A 24722-nucleotide genomic window follows, 5' to 3' on the forward strand; every position below is an offset into this window, starting at 1 on the left:
AGCTCAAATAAGTTCAGAGATTCATTATACAGCCAATCTCAGTCCAACACACTCAATATAAGGCCAGTTCTCCAGGAGCGCGCACCGCTGCCGTTTCTGCACGAGTGCGCTGAAGATGAAATCTGGTGATGGCTCACATCAAGCACATTAGGTTATATCGCCCTTAAATCTGACCTTGTGCTATCTTTCATTTGCAAGATTGTTATAGGCACATAAAGTATAATGTTCAACACAACGTCCAGGCTTAAATGCATTATGGGAATTGCAATAACCTGTGTTAATCACAAAAATATATTACTACGATATCATTTTTAGCTTTTATCAGAGTTAATTCACTGGCAAACCTTGACTGCTAAATGCTAACCCGTAGCTGATGGTTTCATCTTTAAATGAAAAGTGATAAGTTGTTGTTCATTAAAAGATTAGTTCACTTCCAGAATAAAAATATCCTGGTCGTTTACCTTGTCATGCAAGATGTTCATGTCTTTCTTTCTTAGGTCGCAAAGAAATTCAGATTTTTCTCCATATAATGGACTTGAATGAGGACCAGCAGGCTGAAGGTTTCAGAGCAGCTTCAGAAGTCTCTACAGGATCCCAGCCGAGGAATAAGAGTCTTACATAACGAATCGATCACTCATTTTCTAAAAATAAAAATATACTAATTATATGCTTTTGCATATAATTACCATTGAAGTCCATTATATGACCTCAAAAATCTGAAGACAAAAAGACATGAACATCTTGGATGACATGATAAATGATCAGGACATTTTTATTCTGGACTATTCCTTTAAGAGTTCACATTGAAAAATCCAAGAAGAAAATGTGCGCTATAATGACAATATAAATGTTGTACACTTCATGCACTCAGCTGTAACAGCATTAATAATGTAGCAAATGGGGAGGGGCTATCAGACTATGATTATGAATTACAAAATCACCTTATATAATTCATACAATACATACATAAGTGCATAGTGTATAGTGCATCAATTGGAACGCAACTTTAATCTCTGAACGCCTATTTTAGCAAACACCTTGAGAGAAAGAGAAATCAAACTAAGCTAAAAAAAATAAAGACCATGTTGACTTAATTAAAAAGTTACTTTGTACAGCTTCGAAATGTAAGATGTTAATGTATATTTCAATTTGCAGTGACAGTCACGCTAGTTATGTTTTTGTGTCTTAAGAACTTACAAACCGAAGCAAAGCAGTGACAGGAGGAGAATGAAAGTGAGCTTCTAGCCACAAACAGCCTCTCGCTCGTCTACAGAGAGCTTTTAAATCTGCCACTGTGACCCACATCTGCCCCGACAGAACACGATGCTCAGCTGAGTAAGAGATATTAGAGCTGAAGCATTTTAGAGAGCACTTAGGGCGCTAACCTCTCTATTAGCCCTGAAACCGTGTCACACAGGAACACATCGCAGCAGTCCACACATCCTCAAGAGCGTTTCATGCTATTTCAGTTTGCGACCGCTGCTTTACAGTGATTCTACCACAGTGAAAGGTTTTGTGGTACAATAACAGCACAGAAAAATAAAAGTCAAAGCTGTGAAATAACATTAGGGCAAGTAAATCGTAAATTTCCCGGTCCCTTTAACCCCTCGTCTAAATAATGATGTATTGATTTATTTCTTCAGTGGTCACAATGTTGGTTATTACATCTGTAATTATTGCCTTGCGCACATTATAATCTAATAATACATGGGCAAAAGTTCCCATATTAAATGCTGTTAGAGTTGTGCCGATAGAATCGTGTATCGACGATAGCAGACGTCTCGGTCAATAGTCAAGACGATATTAGGCTCATTCTCCTGTTAAATGTATTAATCATAATAATAATAATAACTATTAATATTTTTATTAGGCGGCCTATTATAATTTTGCTCTCAAACTGCCCAGATATTTCACTTCAGCACACGTTTCACACACACACACACATGCACGCACGCAAAAGAGGATGAGCCTGTATCCGGTGAATGAGTCTCCATCCACAAACAGACGTACATCGACTGCAGATATAAGGTATTTTATTGGACTTTAACTAGTAATCTGAACGGCCTATAGAGCTATACAGTATGTGCACTATTTTAAACGAGCCCTCCCTCCTCACTAACTGAGTTTAATGTCACACGCATCTCTTGCTTGTTTCTGTGGCGGTGCGTCGGGTTCGTCATGGGGTGCACGGTCCGGAGCGCTGTATAAATCCTCTGTTTATACTTTCCACGTCCGCAGGTCCGCTATGGACTGCTAAGGTAGGCGTGACATAAAAATCATCATCGCTCTGAGCGGACGACCGCATGCTTCCCATTTTTTTATGATGCACGCGGTCAGTAGGCTTCAAAAGCACAATTGCACATGTGCAGGCAGTGTGAAGAAGCCAATTGAAGAAGCCCACCTGCATGCTTTAAAACACCATATAGTTCTGCTATGACAGGAACAAAGAGTCTCTCTCTTGCTCCGCACATGCACGATAATATCGTGTAACGTCGATCTCACGGGCTCAAACAGGTTATATCTCAAATACATAAATAAATATTTGATTTTTGACAATTTTATTTACGTCACACCACTAGAAAGTACAACACTATAAGAACTAACCCTGCTACTGAAGGTTTCTAGTGCAGATTGTCATATAACTGGATAAGCAATTAATACACGCACAAAAAAAGCGTAGATTTTAATTATTTAGCATTTTTATTTCAATAGAACTCAAGAAGAAGAACTAAATGCGAGTTCGCTTGACCTAAACAGCTATCAACAGCCCACACGCCCTCAGTGACACCAGCACACACAGAAACTCGTCATGGGATTCATCAAACATGCTTTAATGAATCGCCCACCATAAGAACAGGAATGTGCATTAATGAAATAAACAGGGTCAATTTAGATTTCATGTTGACTGTTGACTTCTACTGTAAACAAGATTACAAAGCTGGAGAAACACTGCCCCCTTGAGGACAGAGTGTGTATTACATAAACACACCATAATTCACAGTCAGGGTAGTTTTTGCCAATGCAATTAAAATCTCTATTTTCTCCTGTGTAAAGATTAACATTTGGTGTGTTTGTTTCAGAGCCCTCCAGGGTGATTGGGACTCTCCAGCAGGGGGTCTAGGCCTGTCACCTCTGTTTTAAAGCACCCGTAGTGCCTGACCTCATTCTGCCTATCCAAGCATATCTGCGTGCGTGCGTGTGTGTGTGTGTGTGTGTGAGTGTGTGTGTGTGAGTGTGAGTGTGTGTGTGTGTGTGTGTGTGTGTGTGCATGGGTTCCACTCCTTCCAGACGAGCCGTTGCTAATAGGCTGTCTGGCAGAGTGTTTTATTACCAGAGCACTATCAGAGCTGACAGCTGTCAGCTGAGACAAACATCTCTGCCTGACTGTACGTGTGTGTGTGTGTGTGTGTGTGTGTGTGTGTGTGTGTGTGTGTGTGTGTGTGTTTCACCAGAATCCAGTGATTGCACCAAATGCCCCAGAGATAAAGACACTGGATCTCATGAGCAGATCTGGCATCATGAACCGTTCAGAAACGCTGCCGGAGAGAGCTGAAAGCAGGAGAAACGTCAACTGGATGTCTGCAAATTCAGTAGATATTAACCTTGAAATCCAAAGATTTTCTGATGTTCTTCTGGTTTTGTGCCGGATCCAGGATTTAAGTAATATTTCATTTGAACTCTCACTGACTCCACAAACTTAAACATTATTCAAATGAGCGGTGAAACTACCAACAAATCAACATACTCAACCTTTAGTCATTTATAGTTGGTTGTCATTCGAACGTTAAGAGGATGTTCCAAGAATGTTTTTCTAGAAACATTTGTCCAAACATTATGAGGATCTTCATTAAATATTAATATCATAACATTTCAAGAATGTTATCAGGACACTGTAACAATTCTATCAATGTTGTGAAAATATTTCATTAAAATCTGAAGAACAATTCATTCTGACATCTGCATATCTGTATACAAGTACATTTTTATCATGTTTTCTAAGACCATTTTCTCCCAACATCATAAGAACGTTCCGCAAATGTTGTCTTAACAGCGTTTTATCAATGTTTAGCAATTCGATGAATGTCAGAATGTTTTAACATTATTATTTCATCCCAACATTAGCATAATCTTAATATACATTAGTCAGATTTGTAGGAATGATATCTTGTAGGGGTATATAACCATACATTTAACATCAACATGATTTGATTGGTTGATTGCATTACATTATTTTTTCTAATCGCATCTGAAAACAGACAAGCTCATATGGTCAACTATAAGAATATCATTCAATGAAACAGACTTCAAAAATCTTTTCACACAACTTTCAATTTCTTCAGCGAACTCTTCCATTTGATCATTTTCTGTGCTCTTCTTCCGTTTTCATGGTTCAACAGCCCAGTGTTACTGAAACTTTAACTATTAAAAACAGTTGTTGTTAACTGAAATCTAATTTGGAAGCTGAAATAAAATATAAACGCTGGATGAAAATGCTGGAAAGTTCCCTTGGCTGTCACGCTGGGGATTCAAGAAACACGGAGAGATCCAAATGCAGGTATGCGGTTTATTTAGGGGCAATCCAAAAAGCATAAACAGTCCAGGCAGGGTCAAAACCAGAATATCCAAACAACATGAAAACAGACAATAACAAACGGCAAGGGCAAGACTACGGAAAGCATGAAACATACACAAGGACTCCGTGACACAGACTCAGACAGACCGGGTATAAATACACAAAAGGATGATGGGGAAACAGGAGACAGGTGGGGAACAATCAATTACCTAAACAAGGAGGAAGGTGACCAAATAAGGAGACAGGAAGTGATAAGGTGACAGACACCGTGAGAAAGGAGGACATCTAGTGGAAACCCAGGGACACAACCCAGACACTGTGACAGAACCCCCCCTCTACGGAGCGGCTCCCAGACGCTCCACGACAGACACAAAACAGACCAGGAGGGAGGTGGACAGGTGGAGGCTCAGGGGGAGGGATGGAGGGCCAGAAAAGAAAGACATTGGAAACAGGCACCAGAAAGTAACCACAAAACAGGAAGACCAGGAGGGAGGAGGACTGGAGGAGGTTCAGGGGGAGGGATGGAGGGCCAGAAAAGAAAGACATTGGAAACAGGCACCAGAAAGTAACCACAAAACAGGAAGACCAGGAGGGAGGAGGACTGGAGGAGGTTCAGGGGGAGGGATGGAGGGCCAGACTACAGAGAGGAACAGGGACAGGAGTAAATACAAAAACAACAAACAAAAAACAACATGAAGCCCCCCAGGGCGGGGCAGAAGACCACCACGTCCTTGTGGTCGAGGCCAGAGTCCTCCAGGGCGGGGCAGAAGACCACCACAACCGTGTAGTCAGGGCAAGCGCCCCCCAGGGCGGAGCAGAAGACCACCATGTCCGTGTGGTCAGAGCAGAAGCCCCCCAGGGCGGAGCAGAAGACCACCACGTCCTCGTGGTCAGAGCGGACGCCCCCCAGGGCGGAATGGAAGACCACCACGTCCGTGTGGTCAGAACGGAAGCCCCCCAGGGCGGAGCGGATGACCACCACCCCCCTGTGGTCGATGCCGGAGTCCAACAGGCCCGAGCAGCAGCCCACCCAGTGACTTGACTTGACTCTGAACGTCCAACGGTGACCCGCCCTGACTCTGGAAGGTCATCAGTGACTGGCCCTGACTCTGGAGAGTCCACTGGGACCTGACTCGACTCTGGACGGTCAACAGGAACTAGCCCTGACTCTAGACCGGTCTTGGGCACCGAATTGGGAACGGCATCGGGCACCGCCTCGGCCTCGGGAACGGCATCGGGCACCGCCTCGGCCTCCGGAACAGCATCGGGCACCGCCTCGCCCTCCGGAACCGCATCGCCCTCCGGAACAGCATCGGCATCGGGCACCGCCTCGGCCTCCGGAACAGCCTCGGCATCGGGCACCGCCTCGGCATCGGGCACCGCCTCGGCATCGGGCACCGCCTCGGCCTCCGGATTAGCATCGGGCACCGCCTCGGCCTCCGGAACGGCATCGGGCACCGCCTCGGCATCGGGCACCGCCTCGGCCTCCGGAACAGTATCGGGCACCGCCTCGGCCTCCGGAACAGTATCGGGCACCGCCTCGGCCTCCGGAACAGCATCGGTCACCGCCTCGGCATCGGGCACCGCCTCGGCCTCCGGAACAGCATCGGGCCCCGCCTCGGCCTCCGGAAGAGCATCGGGCACCGCCTCGGCCTCCGGAACAGCATCGGGCACCGCCTCGGCCTCCGGAACAGCATCGGGCACCGCCTCGGCCTCCGGAACAGCATCGGTCACCGCCTCGGCCTCCGGAACAGCATCGGTCACCGCCTCGGCATCGGGCACCGCCTCGGCCTCCGGAACAGCATCGGTCACCGCCTCGGCATCGGGCACCGCCTCCGGAACAGCCTCGGACACCGCCTCGGCCTCCGGAACAGCCTCGGGCACCGCCTCGGCCTCTGGAACAGCATCGGTGACCGCCACGGGAATGTCCTCCTGGACGGCAGCGGCCCGCTGGGGAACGTCCTCCTGGACGGCAGCGGTCCGCTCGGGAACGTTCTCCGGGCTTTGAGGAACGGTAGGCGCCTGTCTCCTCCTCCTTTGCCCTCTATGATGGCGCGTCGGTGGCACCTTGTCTGGAGACTCAGGCGTTGAGTCGGCCATCTTGTGCTGTGGCGCTGGGCTGGCGGCCATCTTGTGCTGTGGCTCTGGGCTGGCGGCCATCTTGTGCTGTGGCTCTGGGCTGGCGGCCATCTTGTGCTGTGGCTCTGGGCTGGCGGCCATCTTGTGCTGTGGCTCTGGGCTGGCGGCCATTTTGTGCTGTGGTGCTGGCTCAGCAGCCATGACGTGAACAGTCTTGGGAATCTCTAGGATCTTAGATAACATCTCGAAGTAATCGAGAAAGGTGTCAGCGGCCATCTTAGGCGTTCGTGTTGAGCTGGCAGCCATCTTGCACTGTGGTGTGAGGCCTTCCATCTGGCCTCGTGGTGCGGGGTTGGTGGCCATGCACCGCAGCGGCGCTGGGTTGGCGGCCATCTTGTGCTGTGGTGCTGGACCAGCGGCCATCATGGGCAGTGTCGCTGGCTTCTTTCTTCTGCCCTGGTGAAACGGCGGCTCTGGTCCCTCCCACGTGAGCCCCGAGTCGAAGGGGGGCCATGGTGGAGAGCGATGCTGAGCTTCCTCTCGCCCACCTCCTCCTCGGCGACCTCCCCTGGTCCCGCGAAACACGACCAGGCGGGTTCCCTCAAACCGATTGCTCCTCTCCCGCTCTGTGGCTGGGGAAGAAGCGTTAATCGACATACCGCTGGATCTCAAGGTGACGGAGTCCTTCTGTCACGCTGGGGATTCAAGAAACACGGAGAGATCCAAATGCAGGTATGCGGTTTATTTAGGGGCAATCCAAAAAGCATAAACAGTCCAGGCAGGGTCAAAACCAGAATATCCAAACAACATGAAAACAGACAATAACACACGGCAAGGGCAAGACTACGGAAAGCATGAAACATACACAAGGACTCCGTGACACAGACTCAGACAGACCGGGTATAAATACACAAAAGGATGATGGGGAAACAGGAGACAGGTGGGGAACAATCAATTACCTAAACATGGAGGAAGGTGACCAAATAAGGAGACAGGAAGTGATAAGGTGACAGACACCGTGAGAAAGGAGGACATCTAGTGGAAACCCAGGGACACAACCCAGACACTGTGACATTGGCACATAAAATAAACTCTAAAGTACTAAAATTACTAAAACAGAAATCAAAATATAGCATAGCTTCAATAAGCACGCAGAGTTAGAAACACAAACTATCAAAAACAAACTGTATACATATATCAATGATTACAAAACCGAACAGAAGACAGTTTGTGTTTGCTGATGTTTGGTCATAAACTCTTGTAAGGGGCGTGAAATATTAAAGCACTGCACCCAGACTCTACAAAACAAGCAGACAAACCACTGTAGATCAACAGAGAAACAGTTAACACACCCTCAAGGTGAAAAAGTGAGACTGAACGCACATTTCATTCGGTTTTTGTACTTGTCTTTCTGTCTTCTAGCACTTTGTCGCAACTTGTGTCTCTGTTTTCTTGACAGTAGCCTTGAAACTGAAGTGAGAAGTGTTTAGAAAGGTAGAGACAAAGCGATGGAAAGAGGAGAGAGAGAGAGAGAGAGAGAGCGAGAGAGAGAGAGAGGTCACGTATCAGCTCTGATTGTGAGGCGCCAGTCTCGGCATTGATCAGAGAGAGCTGTATCGACTAAATGACAAATGAGATGAACAAGCCTCTCTTCTGAAGAGCTCTCCTGACACTCTGTGTGTGTGTGTGTGTGTGTTCATTCTGAATGTCTCCAGACAGGATAGCCTAGCTTTCATTCCCACACACACACACACACACACACACACACACACACACACACTGGTCAGTCAGATGGAGGCACAGTTAGTAGCCCATTTAGAAACCGCCAGATTTACCTGGCACTATATTATGCTCTGTTACCACGGTGATGGATCAACCAATCAGAAATCTACTGTAGATGTCACAACACTCTGATCATGCACACATCAATAATAACCTCTGTCTACAGAACAAAGCCTCAATGTTATTTCAGGCTTGATACTGACATCTAGAGGACACTTATGTTTACATCAACTTGTGTCCTGCATGTATTAAATGGGGATATTTTACCATAAAATATACAATAATGTCATCGTGTACTCTCTCATGTCATTGCACATCTCTATTACTTTAACTACACACACACACAAAAAAAAATGGAAGTTTTTCTTTTCTGTATAATGAAAGCAGGTGGGGACCAGCTCCGAAAATGGCAAGAATAAAATCACCGGAAAGTTATTAATACGTTTATTTCAAAGCCATATAATAGCAATGTTTGTGAAACAGACAAATGATGGCACTTTTTAGGTTGTTCTTGGAGTCTAACAGCTCCAATCCCCATCCACTTTTCACTGTGCAGCTTTGACATCCTATTAAACATCTTGTTCTGTGTATGAAGAGAGTCATTTGGTTCGATACGACCCGAAGGTGATTAAATGATCACAGAATCTTCTACAAACCCGATTCCAAAAAAGTTGGGACATTGTACAAATTGTGAGTAAAAAATGAATGGAATAATTTACAAATCTCATAAACTTATATTTTATTAACAATAGAATATAGATAACATATCAAATGTTGAAAAAGTGAGACATTTTGAAATGTCATGACAAATATTGGCTCATTTTGGATTTCATGAGAGCTACACATTCCAAAAAGTTGGGACAGGTAGCAATAAGAGGCTGGAAAAGTTAAATGTACATATAAGGAACAACTGGAGGACCAATTTGCAACTTATTAGATCAATTGGCAACATGATTGGGTATAAAAAGAGCCTCTCAGAGTGGCAGTGTCTGTCAGAAGTCAAGATGGGCAGAGGATCAGCAATTCCCCCAATGCTGCGGCGAAAAATAGTGGAGCAATATCAGAAAGGAGTTTCTCAGAGAAAAATTACAAAGAGTTTGAAGTTATCATCATCTACAGTGCATAATATCACCCAAAGATTCAGAGAATCTGGAACAATCTCTGTGTGTAAGGGTCAAGGCCGGAAAACCACACTGGATGCCCGTGATCTTCGGGCCCTTAGACGGCACTGCATCACATACAGGAATGATACTGTAATGGAAATCACAACATGGGCTCAGAAATACTTCCAGAAAACATTGTCAGTGAACACAATCCAACGTGCCATTCGCAGTTGCCGGCTAAAACTCTATAGGTAAAGAAAGAAGCCATATCTAAACATGATCCAGAAGCGCAGGTGTTTTCTCTGGGCCAAGGCTCATTTAAAATGGACTGTGGCAAAGTGGAAGACTGTTCTGTGGTCAGATGAATCAAAATTTGAAGTTTTCTTGGAAAACTGGGACGCCATGTCATCCAGACTAAAGAGGACAAGGACAACCCAAGTTGTTATCAGCGCTCAGTTCAGAAGCATCTCTGATTGTCTGGGGTTGCATGAGTGTGTGTGGCATGGGCAGCTTACACATCTGGAAAGGCACCATCAATGCTGAAAGGTATATCCAAGTTCTAGAACAACATATGCTCCCGTCCAGATGTCGTCTCTTTCAGGGAAGATCTTGCATTTTCCAACATGACAATGCCAGGCCACATACTGCATCAATTACAACATCATGGCTGCGTAGAAGAAGGATCCGGGTACTGAAAGGGCCAGTCTGCAGTCCAGATCTTTCACCCATAGAAAACATTTGGTGCATCATAAAGAGGAAGATGCAACAAAAAAGACCTAAGACAGTTGAGCAACTAGAAGCCTGTATTAGACAAGAATGGGACAACATTCCTATTCCTAAACTTGAGCAACTTGTCTCCTCAGTCCCGAGACGTTTGCAGACTGTTATAAAAAGAAGAGGGGATGCCACACAGTGGTAAACATGGCCTCGTCCCAACTTTTTTGAGATGTGTTGACGCCATGATATTTAAAATCAACTTATTTTTCCCTTAAAATTTTACATTTTCTCAGTTTAAACCTTTTGATATGTCATCTGTGTTGTTTTCTGAATAAACTATTGAAATTTGAAACTTCCACATCATTGCATTCTGTTTTTATTCACAATTTGTACAGTGTCCCAACTTTTTTGGAATCAGGTTTGTACACAAAAGAAGATACTTTGAAGAATTTTGGTGACCAAACAGTTTTGCTTACAATTGCTTTCTGTTTATGGATACAACTAACAAAAAACACCATGGGTTTTTTTAACATGGGTCTGTTCACACAACGAAGACAATAACTATAATGATAGCAATAACGATTTTTTTTTTAATTGTTTATTCTCAATTGGTGTGGATGCTAATATGGTCATCATTAGAGTTAACTCTATAGCTCTTGTTCTTGGTGCGAACAGGCCTTAAATAATGATGGAATGTCTCTTTAAATGCTTTGTTACAGTATACAGAACCTCATGTAGCAAAACTGTGCTTGTACTGCATACTGGTACAACCCTGTGAATGCCTATGGCTGATTGTGTGTGTGTGTGTGTGTCCCTTCACATTTGCTATATTTGCTGACCCCTGCAGTAGGTCAGGCTCTTGTCACGTGTTTGATGATGTATGTACAGTAACACTGACCCTGTGGCATTCTGGGTGATCTGCGGAGGCCAGTGTGTGTCCACTGCTTCACCTGTTACAGCACTAACCCTTTCTGACACCCATCTGAGTGTCTCCTCAAATCAGGTCCCTCTCCTGACTGAAGAGGAGCACTTTCAGTGAGACACCCACACTTACCAGTAACAGGACGTCCAGACGTGTGCACACTTAAACACTTACAAGAACAAGACATCACAATCAATCACAACTCATTTCATCTATGTATGTATGCATTTATTAAATGTTATGTTCATGCATAATTTTAGATAAAAAAAAAAAAATACAATTGGGATTGTAATATAAATGTAATTATAAATATATACACACACACATATATATATATATATATATATATATGTGTATTTTTTACTTGAATCTAAAAATAATATCATTGCTTAAATAAATAAATATAAAATAAAATAAAAAATATATAAATAAAAATAAATAAAGTCTATATTTCTCTGTCATTCTGCACATTTATATTTACACTTAGTTAAATAGGCTTTAATAAATCAATGTTACTTAGAGAAAAGTATTGTTTTTTATAGAAATGTGTTTATATTATTGTGCACAAGTTAAGGTTAAGGTTTATTATTGTGCAATAAGGTTTTTAACCACTAGAGGTCAGCACTTCTGTTTCTAAATCACAAGAATGACTTCAAGTGCATCACACCATAAAAACAGTGAAGAGAATCAGCTACACACTCTTGAAGTATCTAGATACAGTATTCACCATATTAGACTCTTGAGTTTGTGAGAAATAACCATTTGATGCAGATTCCCCTTGAACATCCCTGATGAATCCAGTGTGTGTGTGTGTGTGTGTGTGTGTGTGTGTGTGTGTGTGTGTGTGTGTGTGTGTGTGTGTGTGTGTCTGTGTGTGTGTGGCAGCTAGTTATTATACAGAGAGACACATTTACAGCTCGGTTCGTGCCTCTATTCTTCACATGACGCAGTACTCTCTCTCATCACCAAGACAACACATAAAGGCCACTTCACAGAGCAATCGGGTGAGAAATACAAATTTGTTCCCAATGACTGTTACCCACTCCAGTCACAGATAAAGTGTGTCTGCGTCCGCGTTATTAAACACTTCATTACCTTCCAAGAACACACGAGTGGAATCGGAAATACAGCATGACCAGCATCAAGAGAATAAAACCATGCCAAACTTATACTCATATCTGTAGCAAAAAAAAGAAAGAAAAACTGGGTTATGTATCCAAGTTTAGTGCTTAGGGGTTTGTTCACAAAACTATGAAAGCCTGAGTCTGCAACGGGATTAAAAATGATCTCACAAATCTGACTCTTTATCCTCACAATTCTGAGAGGGATATAGTGTTGGACATTTCCACCTTCAGAATTGTGAGATAAAGTCACAATTACCTTATTTATATACTTTTTCTGTGGTGGAAATAGTCTTCCACACAAAACTGACCATAAATATGAGCAGTAATATTAGAGATGCTTCCCTTCAAACACTAAGAAAGTGTAGAAGTGCATGCAGAAAGAGTGTGTGTGTGTGTGTGTGTGTGTGTGTGTGTGTGTGTGTGTGTGTGTGTGTGCGCGCGCTTGTGTTTGGGTCTGGCTGACAGACCTGACAGAGCCCAGAAGCCCGTGTTTGAAGCACTGTGACTCAACCTGGGTGATATATCAGAGAGAATTTATGATACCAGACTGGTGCACACACACACACACACACACACACACACACACACACACACACACACACACACACACACACACACAGCAGTGTTATGAAGAGCTGAATTATGACAGGGAATTATTATCCTCATTATAATCATCATCAGTGATAATCATCTCTCTCAGAAAACAGCTGACAGATACTGGAGTTTCATGAAAAGCCAGACATCTGAATTCATCTTGAATGGCAGGGTTTAAATAAGTACCTAGTATTCTGTGCTGTTCTGAGATTCTTCAAAATAATCTTTTTAGAAATTCATATATTTAGCAATTTAGCAAGGATGCATTAAACTGATGACTGTAAAGACATTTATAATGTACAAACTTATTTCTATTAAGAAACTGTGTTTAACATTGATAATAATCAGAAATGTTTCTCGAGCAGTAAATCATCATATTTTCATGATTTCTGAAGATCATGTGACACTGAAGACTGGAGGAATGATGCTGAAAATACAGCGGGGCATCACAGAAATAAATTATACTAACACAGATTCACACAGAAAACAGTTATTTTAAATTGCAATAATAGTTCACAATATTACTGTTTTTACTGTATTTTTGATCAAATAAATGCAGCTCTGTTGAGCAGAAGAAGCAGCTTTTTAAAATGCAAGTATGTTTAAAAATACAGAACAGAACATACAGAATATATAAAAAAGTATAAGCATATAAATTAAACTGCAAAAGTACCTAAATTATTACAAATTAATTACTCTAAATTAGATGTTTTATTTGAATAATAATAATTTAAAGATCTCCATCTTAGGATGGTCAGAAGTCTAAGATGCCCATCAGTCACACAGGTTACATTAGTGCAGTTCTGACCCAAGTCCAGCTGAGTGTTTCCTGCTAAACCTCACATTCATCTGAGCTCAGAGAGAGAGCCGGCCGATTGATTTAACACATAGAGAGAGACCAGCTGCTGGAGAACATGAGAGAGGACAGGACATGATGAACAAAACATGATCACATGTCATGTGACTGACCGCTTACTCAACATAAAGTCAGTACAGTGTACTTTACACACAGAAAGCATGCAAGCACACATTTTAATGCTTGACCAATGAATTGCAAGTGTGCAGTCTCGTTGTGCAAATTTAATACACGTAAAGGTATAAATCACCCAAAAAAGAGAATTTGCTGAACCCCCTGAGTTTGTTTCTTCATCAGGTTTGGAGAAATGCAGCATTTCATCAGTGTCTCATCAATGGATGCTCTGCAGTGAATGGGTGCCGTCAGAATGAGATTCATAAAAACATCACAATAATCCACAGCACTCCAGTCCATCAAGATGAGTGTTTGTAAGAAACAAATCCATCATCAAGATTTTTTATTATTATTATTTATTTTTTTTACTTTCAAACTGTTGCATCTGGCTACAATATGAGTCTATAATCCATAATAACACTTCCTCCAGTGAAAAAGTGTTCTGGTGTGAATCAGGAGAAAAATCTGCACAGATCAAGCAGCATTTACAAGCCAAACCAGCTCTACACAAATTGATTATGAACTCATATTTTAGCCCAAAGCAACAGTTTGAAGTAACACATCTTTTGTCTTCTCCAGATGTTAACCGATGGACTGGAGTGCTGTGGATTACATGGAGATTATTGTGATGTTTTATCAGCTGTTTGGAGTCTCATTCACTGCAGAGCATCCATCGATGAGACACTGATGCAGTGCAACATTTCTCCAAACCTGATGAAGAAACACACTCATCCTAATCTCCAATAGACTGAGGACGACATTCTCAAAAAAAAATGTTCCTATTCCTTTATGACAGACCAACAACAAATCACACCAATGTCAGAAGTTGTTGAATCAACACAATTCCGTATGGTCCTTCGAGCCTTAAAGACAAACTGTAATTTAAATAATGAAAAGGCATCACAAGGCATGAAAAAAATAAAACTGCATTGGGCATTCAGTGTGTGTTTGAGTTTGTGATTGTGTGCAGATCTTCAAAAGAACAAAAACACAATGCACTATTCATATGAACATTTATACATTTTCAGCACGTCCTGACACACATCTGATCCGGTTGAGAGACAGCAGCAGGAAATGAACACACATACGAGAACGGAGACTCCTTTAAAATGGAGGCATAACCAGTCAAACCAGCTACTGGCTAGAGAACTAGAAAAACTGGATATCAGTCATCAGCCAAGAGCATGAGACAGACACGATGGCACCTGGTGAAACATTCACCGTCCAGGAGCAGCACTAACACAAGGCCCTGCAGAGTCCAGAAACACACAGACTTCTGCAGCACACGTATACCATGAGGATGACAGACTGGGACGTCCTGAGGTAAACCAAAGAATAACTCTTGCTGGTAAAACTTCTAAATACTGGGCCGAAGCAACTTAGGTTTAGTTGATTATCCTTACATCATTTTTTAGAAAAGTCATGTTGAAATGCGGGTATCAGATATGAAGCCTTTTTTATTGCATTATGATTAGAAACTATTGAGCTTTGATCATAAAGCATTTAAATATCATCTTACTAAGGCATATTATTGGGAGATATAGAGTGATAAATTATATTTATATGCAAGTAGTCTGCTAACTCACTTATTTACATTTCAAGCTGTAAGAATATCATCTTACTTTTGGGTCATATGAATAACAGCATCTGCATCAAATTGCATGTTTTTACCATTACTGCATGTTTTTGAATAAACAAACTAAAATAAAATGAATCGCAAATATACAAAAAACACAAAGCAAAAAATAGCAAACAAAAAAAAAAACATACAAAAGTAAACAATACAAAAAATAAGCAGAAAATAAATAAATAAATAAAAATAACACAAAAACAGGTTTAGACATTTTATTTTATTTTTGTCTTAGATGTTGTCTAAATGTTCAATAAACTGATGCATAAAACATATATTTTTTTCAGACTACTATGTCGTATGATGTTTGATCTGATCTGATCTGATGTTTCTATGGCAAAGATGAACTCAGGAAACATAAGAGCCACATCACTGTGGAGTCAAGATCCAACAGGTGAAAAGAACCATCTGACAAATAGCACTAAAACACTAATTGAAAACATAAATATACAACTTTATAAACACACACACACATATATGTTAAAATATATGAATGTATTTTATTGTGTTTCATCACACTCTCTCACACACACACGTGAGTGTTATTTTATATATTTATTTTATACTCTATGTAGTCTGTTCTATTTTTTAATTACTTCATTTAAATGGTTTTGAAAACGCCTCTTTTGCTCATAAAGTCTGCATTTATTCGATCAAACATACAGTGAAAACAGTAATATTGTGAAATATAATCACAATTTAAAATAACAATTTTTATATGAATGTTAAAGTGTAATGTATTTCTGTGATGCTCCGCTGTATTTTCAGCATCATTCCTCCAGTCTTCAGTGTCACATGATCTTCAGAAATCATGAAAATATGATGATTTACTGCTGGAGAAACATTTCTGATTATCATCAAAACAGTTTTGATACTTCATATTTTGTACACTTTTGGATTTAGAATGTTTTTTCTTTTTACTGATGAATAGAAAGTTTAAAATAAACATTTACTTTAAATATAAATATTATTTTAACGCATCAATTTATTCATCATTGCTGAATTTCCTTTTTCCATTTTAGTAAACCCAATCTTTTAGCATATAACAAAGAACCATTATTAACTACTTATCCAGACCACTTGTGTGATATGAACATGTGAATCTTTCAGTACCACAGTCTCATCATCTGACAACATCACGGTGCCACTTGTTGGTGAAGGTGCTATTAAAATACATTCGATACATGTTTCCTTCATGTATCAATTATAATGATCTGTGCTCTCAAAGTCAAACACATACAGTACTTATGATGCACATGCTAACTAGCTACATGATACGGACTGGACTGAGCAGACAGTAGCCAGACTGTCGTTTACTAACTGAACTAACATGAATTAGCAATTGCAGTCACGCCGAGAGGACAATTATAAATCACCAGGAACAAAAGCGCCTCTAGCCAGAGAGATGTCACCAGAGCCCAGCAGGAACGCACAGGCTAATTAGCTTGCTGGCTAAGCACAATTTATCAGGGCTTGACAACATTAGCAGCAACGCTAATGAACAAACTACAGCTAGAAACACACCAGAGGTACGGATCTCTTAAGTGGAACTGAGATTAGCCATTAACACACCGATGCATGATGCGTTTCCTGGATGAGTCCTCGAGGAAACAGACATTTATTTAGCATGAGGCGGTGTGAAACTGACCAGCGAGGTTAGTCACACACAGACTCACAGTCAATATGACATCAGATAAAGAGAGAAATTAACCCAAAACACAAAAAACTAAATAAAAGTTTCCATTTAGCTGAAAAAATGTAATCACGTAATTAATCATATTTAATAATCAACACTCAAAAAGCCTATATATATAATTGTTTCTACAACACTGTTATTAAAATATTTAAATAGTGTCTGTAATTAAAGCGTGTTTTTTTGAGACAGGTTTATTCAAACATACATTAAACAATGAATACAAACACTCCTCTATAGAGTTATTTGTTCTAGAGTTAGTGGACACTGAATGGTTTTCTTGGGGTAAATGTATTAAGTTACTTGACGTATTGTTTACAGGCTTTTTGACTGACATCTTGCTGCATTTCAAACACATTAACGCTGTAATAAACTGCTTTTATTGTTTGAATTTTGTATGAAGCATCATTGCACTTTGTTACCCTCTCTCTCCCACTTCACACAATCTAAATAAAGGCATAAAATGACCAAAATAAGTCATAAAAAATGATTGAAAACCCAGACGTTTTTTCACATCAAAATAAAAAAAGTTTATGGTGATTATTGGATGACAGACAAGATCTTGGTTCAACAAAATGAAGAATGCAAATGTAAAATCCTTTCAGCCCTCCAAAACTCAAATTCAGTTTAGTTTGTTGAAATTTCAATGCATCCCTAGTAATATAAGTGCAATAGCAGAGTCAACATTCCTGGCCATTCCCAAGCTTTGTGAAATGAAATCAAGACACATCCAGATGTGATAACCGAGTCCGAAAAGCCCAACAGAGAGGTCTCTCTCGCCCTCCCTCTGTTAAATGTATTTAGAAACACACGTGGAATGACTGCTTTGGTGCCATCATCATCATCTCAGAAATAAGTATCAAAATATCTTAATGGTTTTGCCATTGTTTTCGGTTCATCCCTCATACCAGAAATGAAGTTCAGATTGAGCACATTAGAGATCAGCGTCTCCACTAAAGAAATCAAATTTGAATGCACAGTGGTGACATACCCTGTCTTTGTCATCGGCCACGTCACACAGCACGTCGTCCAGGTCCAAAATGCCTCCGTCTCCGTGCTCTAAACGATTCACCTGTATCCAGTAGCTTGGGTCCTGAGGGGAGGAGTTGACAGATTGAGTTTAAATGAGTCACGTTTTGACAAACAGGCATTCAAATGTAGATTTCCTCTCACGATCTCAAAATATCCATAACGTGTTGTCAATAAAAGGCAACAAACTTCAGGCTAAAGTAAAGAAACTGTCAGGATTCCAGTCAAGAACTTACATACAGTATGTGACCCTGGACCACAAAACGATCTTAAGGGCAAGGTTATAATCGTTAACGAAAACGAATGAAAAAACTAAAACTATGTGGGGAAAAAACATTGTCGTTAACTGAAATAAAAATAAAAACGAGTCATTACAAAAAAACGATAACTAACCAAAACTGTAATGTGTGTTTGGCAAAACAAACTAAAATAAAATAAAAGTATAGATTAAATGTCTTTAGTTTTCGTCTTTGCCAATGTCTTTCATAGAGCAAATAACGTTCAGCTGTATTTCCTTTCCCTGTGTCGTATGCGAATATAAATATTATGTGGTATACAAATATTTTTAATTCTGAATATATTTTTGTCAGTGTGTTAATGTCGACCCGAGAAGCGATTGCTACTTTAGAAAGTTAACTAGTCGCAAGTTTGAGGTAAAATGCACTTGGGTTGTCGATGTCAAAACACTATATAAGCTGCGATTCAAATATTAAATAATGTTATGTCATGTGTTTAATCTTCCACTGAATGTTTGCTGCTTCAGTCCAGATGAGTAGGCTATTGTAAAGGGTCAATTTAGTATAGGGTGTCAAAATTGTACTGCTGTGGTGTTTGTATTGGTGTGAAGGTTTTTTACTGGCACACGTCACTTACACATTCTGCACTTACTGCAGAGTGTTCGGACTGTTTACATATTTGTGCCCATATGCACATTTTATGTACCGGTTTTATTTCTGAATTCATATTTTCTAAAATTGTATGATGTTTTTGTTGCGTTATTAACACTAACACTAAAACAAATAAAAACTAAACTTAAACTAAGCATTTTCAAAAAATAAAACAAAAACTAAACTAAACTAGCAAAATCCTTTAACAATTAGTCAAAAAAAAGAAAAATGCAAAACTTTAATAACCTTGCTTAAGGGTCAATTATTTTTCAAAATTGAGATACAGTATATAAATCAGTTTTTGTCAGAGATACAATTATTTGAAAATCTGGAATCTGAGTATTGAAGCATATGGGTAGCAATATTCAATTTGGGATGTAATATGCAAAATGACAATCCAATATGTAAAATGACAATGCATTTCTGTATTTACATTTACATTTTCCAATACATTTGTGCAACGTTTGGTGCAAAATTAAAATGAAAATTAAATTACATAATTTTCATTTGCCATTTCATAAACCAGTTTTAATATGTAAAATGAAAACAAATTTTAACGCTTTATAAGTTGCAAAATGAAAATGAAAATGTATTACAGAAATGATTAGATATGTATAACATGTTCAAGCAAAAACTGTGGCAAAATGATCATTTAAATGCTATTTTTCTTAAATGCATTAACATTTACATTTACATTTACATTTAATCATTTAGCAGACGCTTTTATCCAAAGCGACTTACAAATGAGAACAACAGAAGCAGTCAGGTCAACAAGAGAACAACAACAGTATACAAGTGCCATGACAAGTCTCAGTTAGTCTAGTATAGAACGCATAGGTAGGTTTTTTTTTTTTTTTTTTTTATTAAAAAACAAGAAAAGGAAAAGTGCTAGTGTTAGTTGGTTAAGTGCAGGCGAAAAAGATGAGTCTTTAGCTGTTTCTTGAAAATGAGTAAAGACTCAGCTGTACGAACTGAGATTGGGAGGTCATTCCACCAGCTGGGGACAGTCCAGGAAAAGGTCCTTGAGAGTGATTTTGAACTTCTTTGGGATGGTACCACAAGGCGTCGATCACTTGCAGAGCGCAAACTTCTGGAGGGCACATAAGATTTAACCAATGAGTTTAGGTAAGTTGGTGCCGTGCCAGTGGTCGTCTTGTAGGCTAGCATCAGTACCTTGAATTTGATGCGAACAGCTACTGGTAGCCAGTGTAACCTGATGAGGAGCGGAGTAACGTGAGCTTTCTTTGGCTCATTGAAGACAACCCTCGCTGCTGCATTCTGGATCAATTGCAGAGGCTTGACAGTACATGCAGGAAGGCCCGCCAGGAGAGCATTACAATAGTCCAGTCTGGAGAGAACAAGAGCTTGGACAAGAAGTTGGGTTGCTTGCTCTGACAGGAAGGGTCTAATCTTCCTAATGTTGTATAAGGCAAACCTGCAGGACCGGGTAGTTGTAGCAATGTGGTCTGTGAAGCTTAACTGATGATCCATCACAACTCCTAGGTTTCTAGCTGTCCTCGAAGGAGTAATGGTTGATGAGCCCAGCTGTATAGAGAAGTTGTGATGAAGCAATGGGTTAGCTGGAATCACCAGGAGTTCTGTCTTCGTAAGGTTAAGCTGAAGGTGATGGCCATTCATCCAGCTAGAGATGTCACTCAGACAGGCTGAAATGCGAGCAGCTACCGTCGGGTCATCTGGTTGGAATGAGAGGTAGAGTTGGGTGTCATCAGCGTAGCAGTGATAAGAAAAGCCATGCTTCTGAATGACAGATCCTAATGATGTCATGTAGATTGAGAAGAGAAGTGGTCCAAGTACTGAGCCTTGAGGAACCCCAGTAGCAAGGTGGTGTGACTTTGAAACATCACCCCTCCAAGACACACTGAAGGATCTGTCAGAGAGGTAGGACTTAACCCACAGGAGTGCTGTTCCAGAGATGCCCATCTTTCTGAGGGTGGACAGGAGAATCTGGTGATTAACAGTGTCAAAAGCAGCAGAAAGGTCCAGTAAGATGAGTACCGAGGATTTTGAAGCTGCTCTTGCTAGTCGCAGGGCTTCAGTAACCGAGAGCAGAGCAGTCTCAGTTGAGTGGCCACTTTTGAAGCCAGATTGGTTGCTGTCCAGGAGGTTGTTCTGTACAAGGAATATAGAAAACTGGTTGAACACAGCTCGCTCAAGTGTCTTTGCAATGAATGGAAGAAGGGATACCGGTCTGTAGTTTTCAAGAAGCGCTGGATTTAGTGATGGTTTCTTGAGCAGTGGGCTTACCCGAGCCTGCTTGAATGCTGAGGGAAATGTTCCAGAGTGAAGAGAGGAGTTGATAACGTGAGTAAGCGAAGGTATGACTGAAGAAGAGATCGCTTGAAGGAGGTGAGTGGGGATTGGATCAAGTGGACAAGTAGTAGGATGATTGGACAGGAGAAGTTCGGAGACGTCCATCTCTGAGAGTGGGGAGAAGAAGGAGAAAGAGTGTGCATCGGTCATTGTGAAGTTGTCCTCAGTCTGCGGTGTGGAGAATTGGCCGCTGATGGATCTCGTCTTATTTGTGAAGAAAACTGCAAAGTCGTCCGCTGTAAGAGTCGATGGAGGAGGTGGTGGCGGCGGATTAAGAAGAGAAGAGAAAGTCTTGAAGAGTGTCCGAGCGTCACAACAGATGTTAATTTTGTTGTGGTAGTAGGATGTTTTAGCCGTGAAGACATTTGCAGAGAAGGAAGAGAGGAGAGACTGATACACACTGAGGTCTGTAGAGTTTCTTGATTTCTGCCATTTCCTCTCTGCAGCCCTGAGTTTAGAGCGATGTTCACGGAGAACCTCAGACAGCCAGGGGGCAGATGGGGCAGTGCGTGCTGGTCTAGACAACAGTGGGCAAAAGTTGTCCAAGCAAGATGTTAAAGTGGAGCTAAGAGTGTCCGTAGCGCTATTCGTGTCCAGAGCAGAGAACTGAGAGAGTGCAGGAAGTGAGGATGAAACCACAGAAGATAGGCGAGATGGAGAGAGTGAGCGTAGGTTCCGTCGAAAGGTGACCTGCGTTGGAGTGTGAGGCACTTCAGGAGTAAGTGCTAGGTTAGCAGTAATGAGGAAGTGGTCTGAGGTGTGCAGTGGAGCAACTGAAGAGTTGTCCACAGAGCAACAGCGCGTGTAGATGAGGTCCAGTTGGTTGCCTGATTTGTGAGTCGCTGTAGTAGACACTAGCTTGAGATCAAATGAGGCGAGCAGAGTTTTGAAGTCAGCAGCCTGGGGTTTATCTAGGTGGATATTGAAGTCACCAAGCAGTACCAGAGGAGTACCATCTTCAGGAAAGTTTGATAGCAGCACATCCAACTCCTCCAAGAAGTTTCCCAATTGACCTGGGGGACGATAAATGACCACAAACTGGATTTTAACAGGGTGGGTTACACTCACAGTCAAGACACTTACGATTGCATTTTCATTCAGTGTCCCGCAATGAATGTAGCAAAATTCAATGTGCACATTGAAAATGCATTCCGAGCCGATCACGTGTCCGCCCCCTCCCGACACGTCAATCACTGCGTGAACAAGGCGGGGCTTGCAGAAGGTCAGAGACTCAAGACTCAAGAAGAGGATTCAAGTGAGAGAACATGGACAAGACAGTTGGTCCGTGTACGTTTTGATCATTTCGGTTTATGGCTTCAATATTTCATTCGCACTTGTGGGCGGAGCTGAAACGCTGCTTTCATCTGACTGGTCGAATCGCTCAACCTTCAGCTCAGTCTTTTCATTCTTTCAGACAGAATAAGAGTCAGTGCGAGTGAAGCACTGTAATGTCTGAAACTACACTCACTGTTAATTAGCATAATATTTGAATCCGATGTAGCTGGGCACATAATTCGTGCTGCTGCGACCTGCAAATTATTTCTAGGTTGTAGTATTGTATGAATATTGTCCCACTGATAAATACAGTGCAAATAGTTCTGTCTCCTTGGATAACAGTGAAGTGGAAATAAAAATCAATAATAGACAGTTCCATGTCTGTAACATTTACCACTTTTTACCACATCTTTTAAGTCATAAGGCACTAGGTGTGTGTGTGTGTGTGTGTGTGTGACATTAATAAATAATTGTAAAAATTAATATAGTTACATTTCTAAATAAAAATAGTAAAATTAGTTCTACGTTGCTCAGTGCTCCTGTAGCCTACCCCAGAGCGCCCTCTCGCGGCTATAGACGGTAATGTTTTCTCTTGGTTCTGAATAAATGCGACCTATAGTCCAGTGCGACTTATATATGTTTTTTTCCTCGTCATGATGTATATTTGGACTGATGCAACTTAAAAAAATTACCCGAAAAATACGGGTAACATTATTTTTATTATTTATTATGAGAGTAATTGACACAGACTAGAACTTTAATGTTTCACCAAATTCAGCTCAGATCTTCAGACTCGTCTGACTCGTGTTGCTGTATAACTGGCCAGACTTACCTTCCCAAAAAATCCTATTTAATTTTATTTCATAAATTTAACTATATTTATTTCCACTTCACTGTTATCCAAGGAGACAGAACTATTTGCACTGTATTTATCAGTGGGACAATATCATACAATACTATAACCTAGAGATAATTTTCAGGTCTCAACAGCACAAATTATGTGCCCAGCTACATCTGATTCAAATATTATGCTAATTAACAGTGAGTGTATATTCAGACATTAAAGTGCTTCACTCGCACTGACTGTTATTCTGCCTGAAAGAATGAAAAGACCGAGCTGAAGGTCCATGTTCTCTCACTTGAATCCTCTTCTTGAGTCTTGAGTCTCTGACCTTCTGCAAGCCCCGCCTTGTTCACGCAGTGATTGACGTGTCGGGAGGGGGTGGACACGTGAGCGGCTCGGAATGCATTTTCAATGTGCACATTGAATTTTGCTACATTCATTGCGGGACATTGAATGAAAATGCAATCGTAAGTGTCTTGACTGTGAGTGTTAATGCATTTAAGAAAAATAGCATTTAAATGATAATTTTGCCACAGTTTTTGCTTGAACATGTTAGTCATATCTAATCATTTCTGTAATACATTTTCATTTTAATTTTGCAACTTATAAAGCGTTAAAATTAGTTTTCATTTTACATATTAAAACTGGTGTATGAAATGGCAAATGAAAATTATGTAATTTAATTTTCATTTTCATTTTGCACCAAACGTTGCACAAATGTATTGGAAAATGTAAATGTAAATACAGACATGCATTGTCATTTTACATATTGCATTGTCATTTTGCATATTACATGCCAAATTGAATATTGCTACCCATATGCTTCCATATCTGAGGGTGCAAAAAAATCTAAATATTAAGAAAATCGTCTTTAAAGTTGTCCAAATTAAGTTCTTAGCAATGCATATTACTAATCAAAAATTAAGTTTTGATATATTTACGGTAGGAAATTTACAAATTATCTTCATGGAACACGATCTTAACTTAATATCCTAATGATTTTTGTCATGAAAAATCAATAATTTTGACCCATAAAATGTTTTGTTGGCTATTGATCTACAAATATACCCCAGAGACTTAAGACTGGTTTTGTGCTCCAGGGACACATATAACAACTAGAGACGATGTTATACGAGGAATATTCAGTAGAGGTCGACCGTGATTTTGCC

At 40.8% G+C, this 24722-nt stretch overlaps 1 protein-coding gene across 2 annotated transcripts in view; it reads right to left on the reverse strand.

The window, feature by feature from the left end:
• The window catches only part of LOC132124488 (partitioning defective 3 homolog), a 474703-nt gene that overhangs the window by 389842 nt on the left and 60139 nt on the right, over positions 1-24722 (reverse strand). For both annotated transcript variants that reach the window (XM_059535542.1, XM_059535540.1), the window contains exon 2: positions 18179-18280. In XM_059535542.1, coding sequence (XP_059391525.1) covers positions 18179-18280 — 102 coding nt within the window. The remainder of the gene's footprint in view (positions 1-18178; positions 18281-24722) is intronic.

This window comes from Carassius carassius, chromosome 42 (genome assembly GCF_963082965.1).
Source record: "Carassius carassius chromosome 42, fCarCar2.1, whole genome shotgun sequence".
NCBI classification, from domain to species: Eukaryota; Metazoa; Chordata; class Actinopteri; order Cypriniformes; family Cyprinidae; genus Carassius; species Carassius carassius.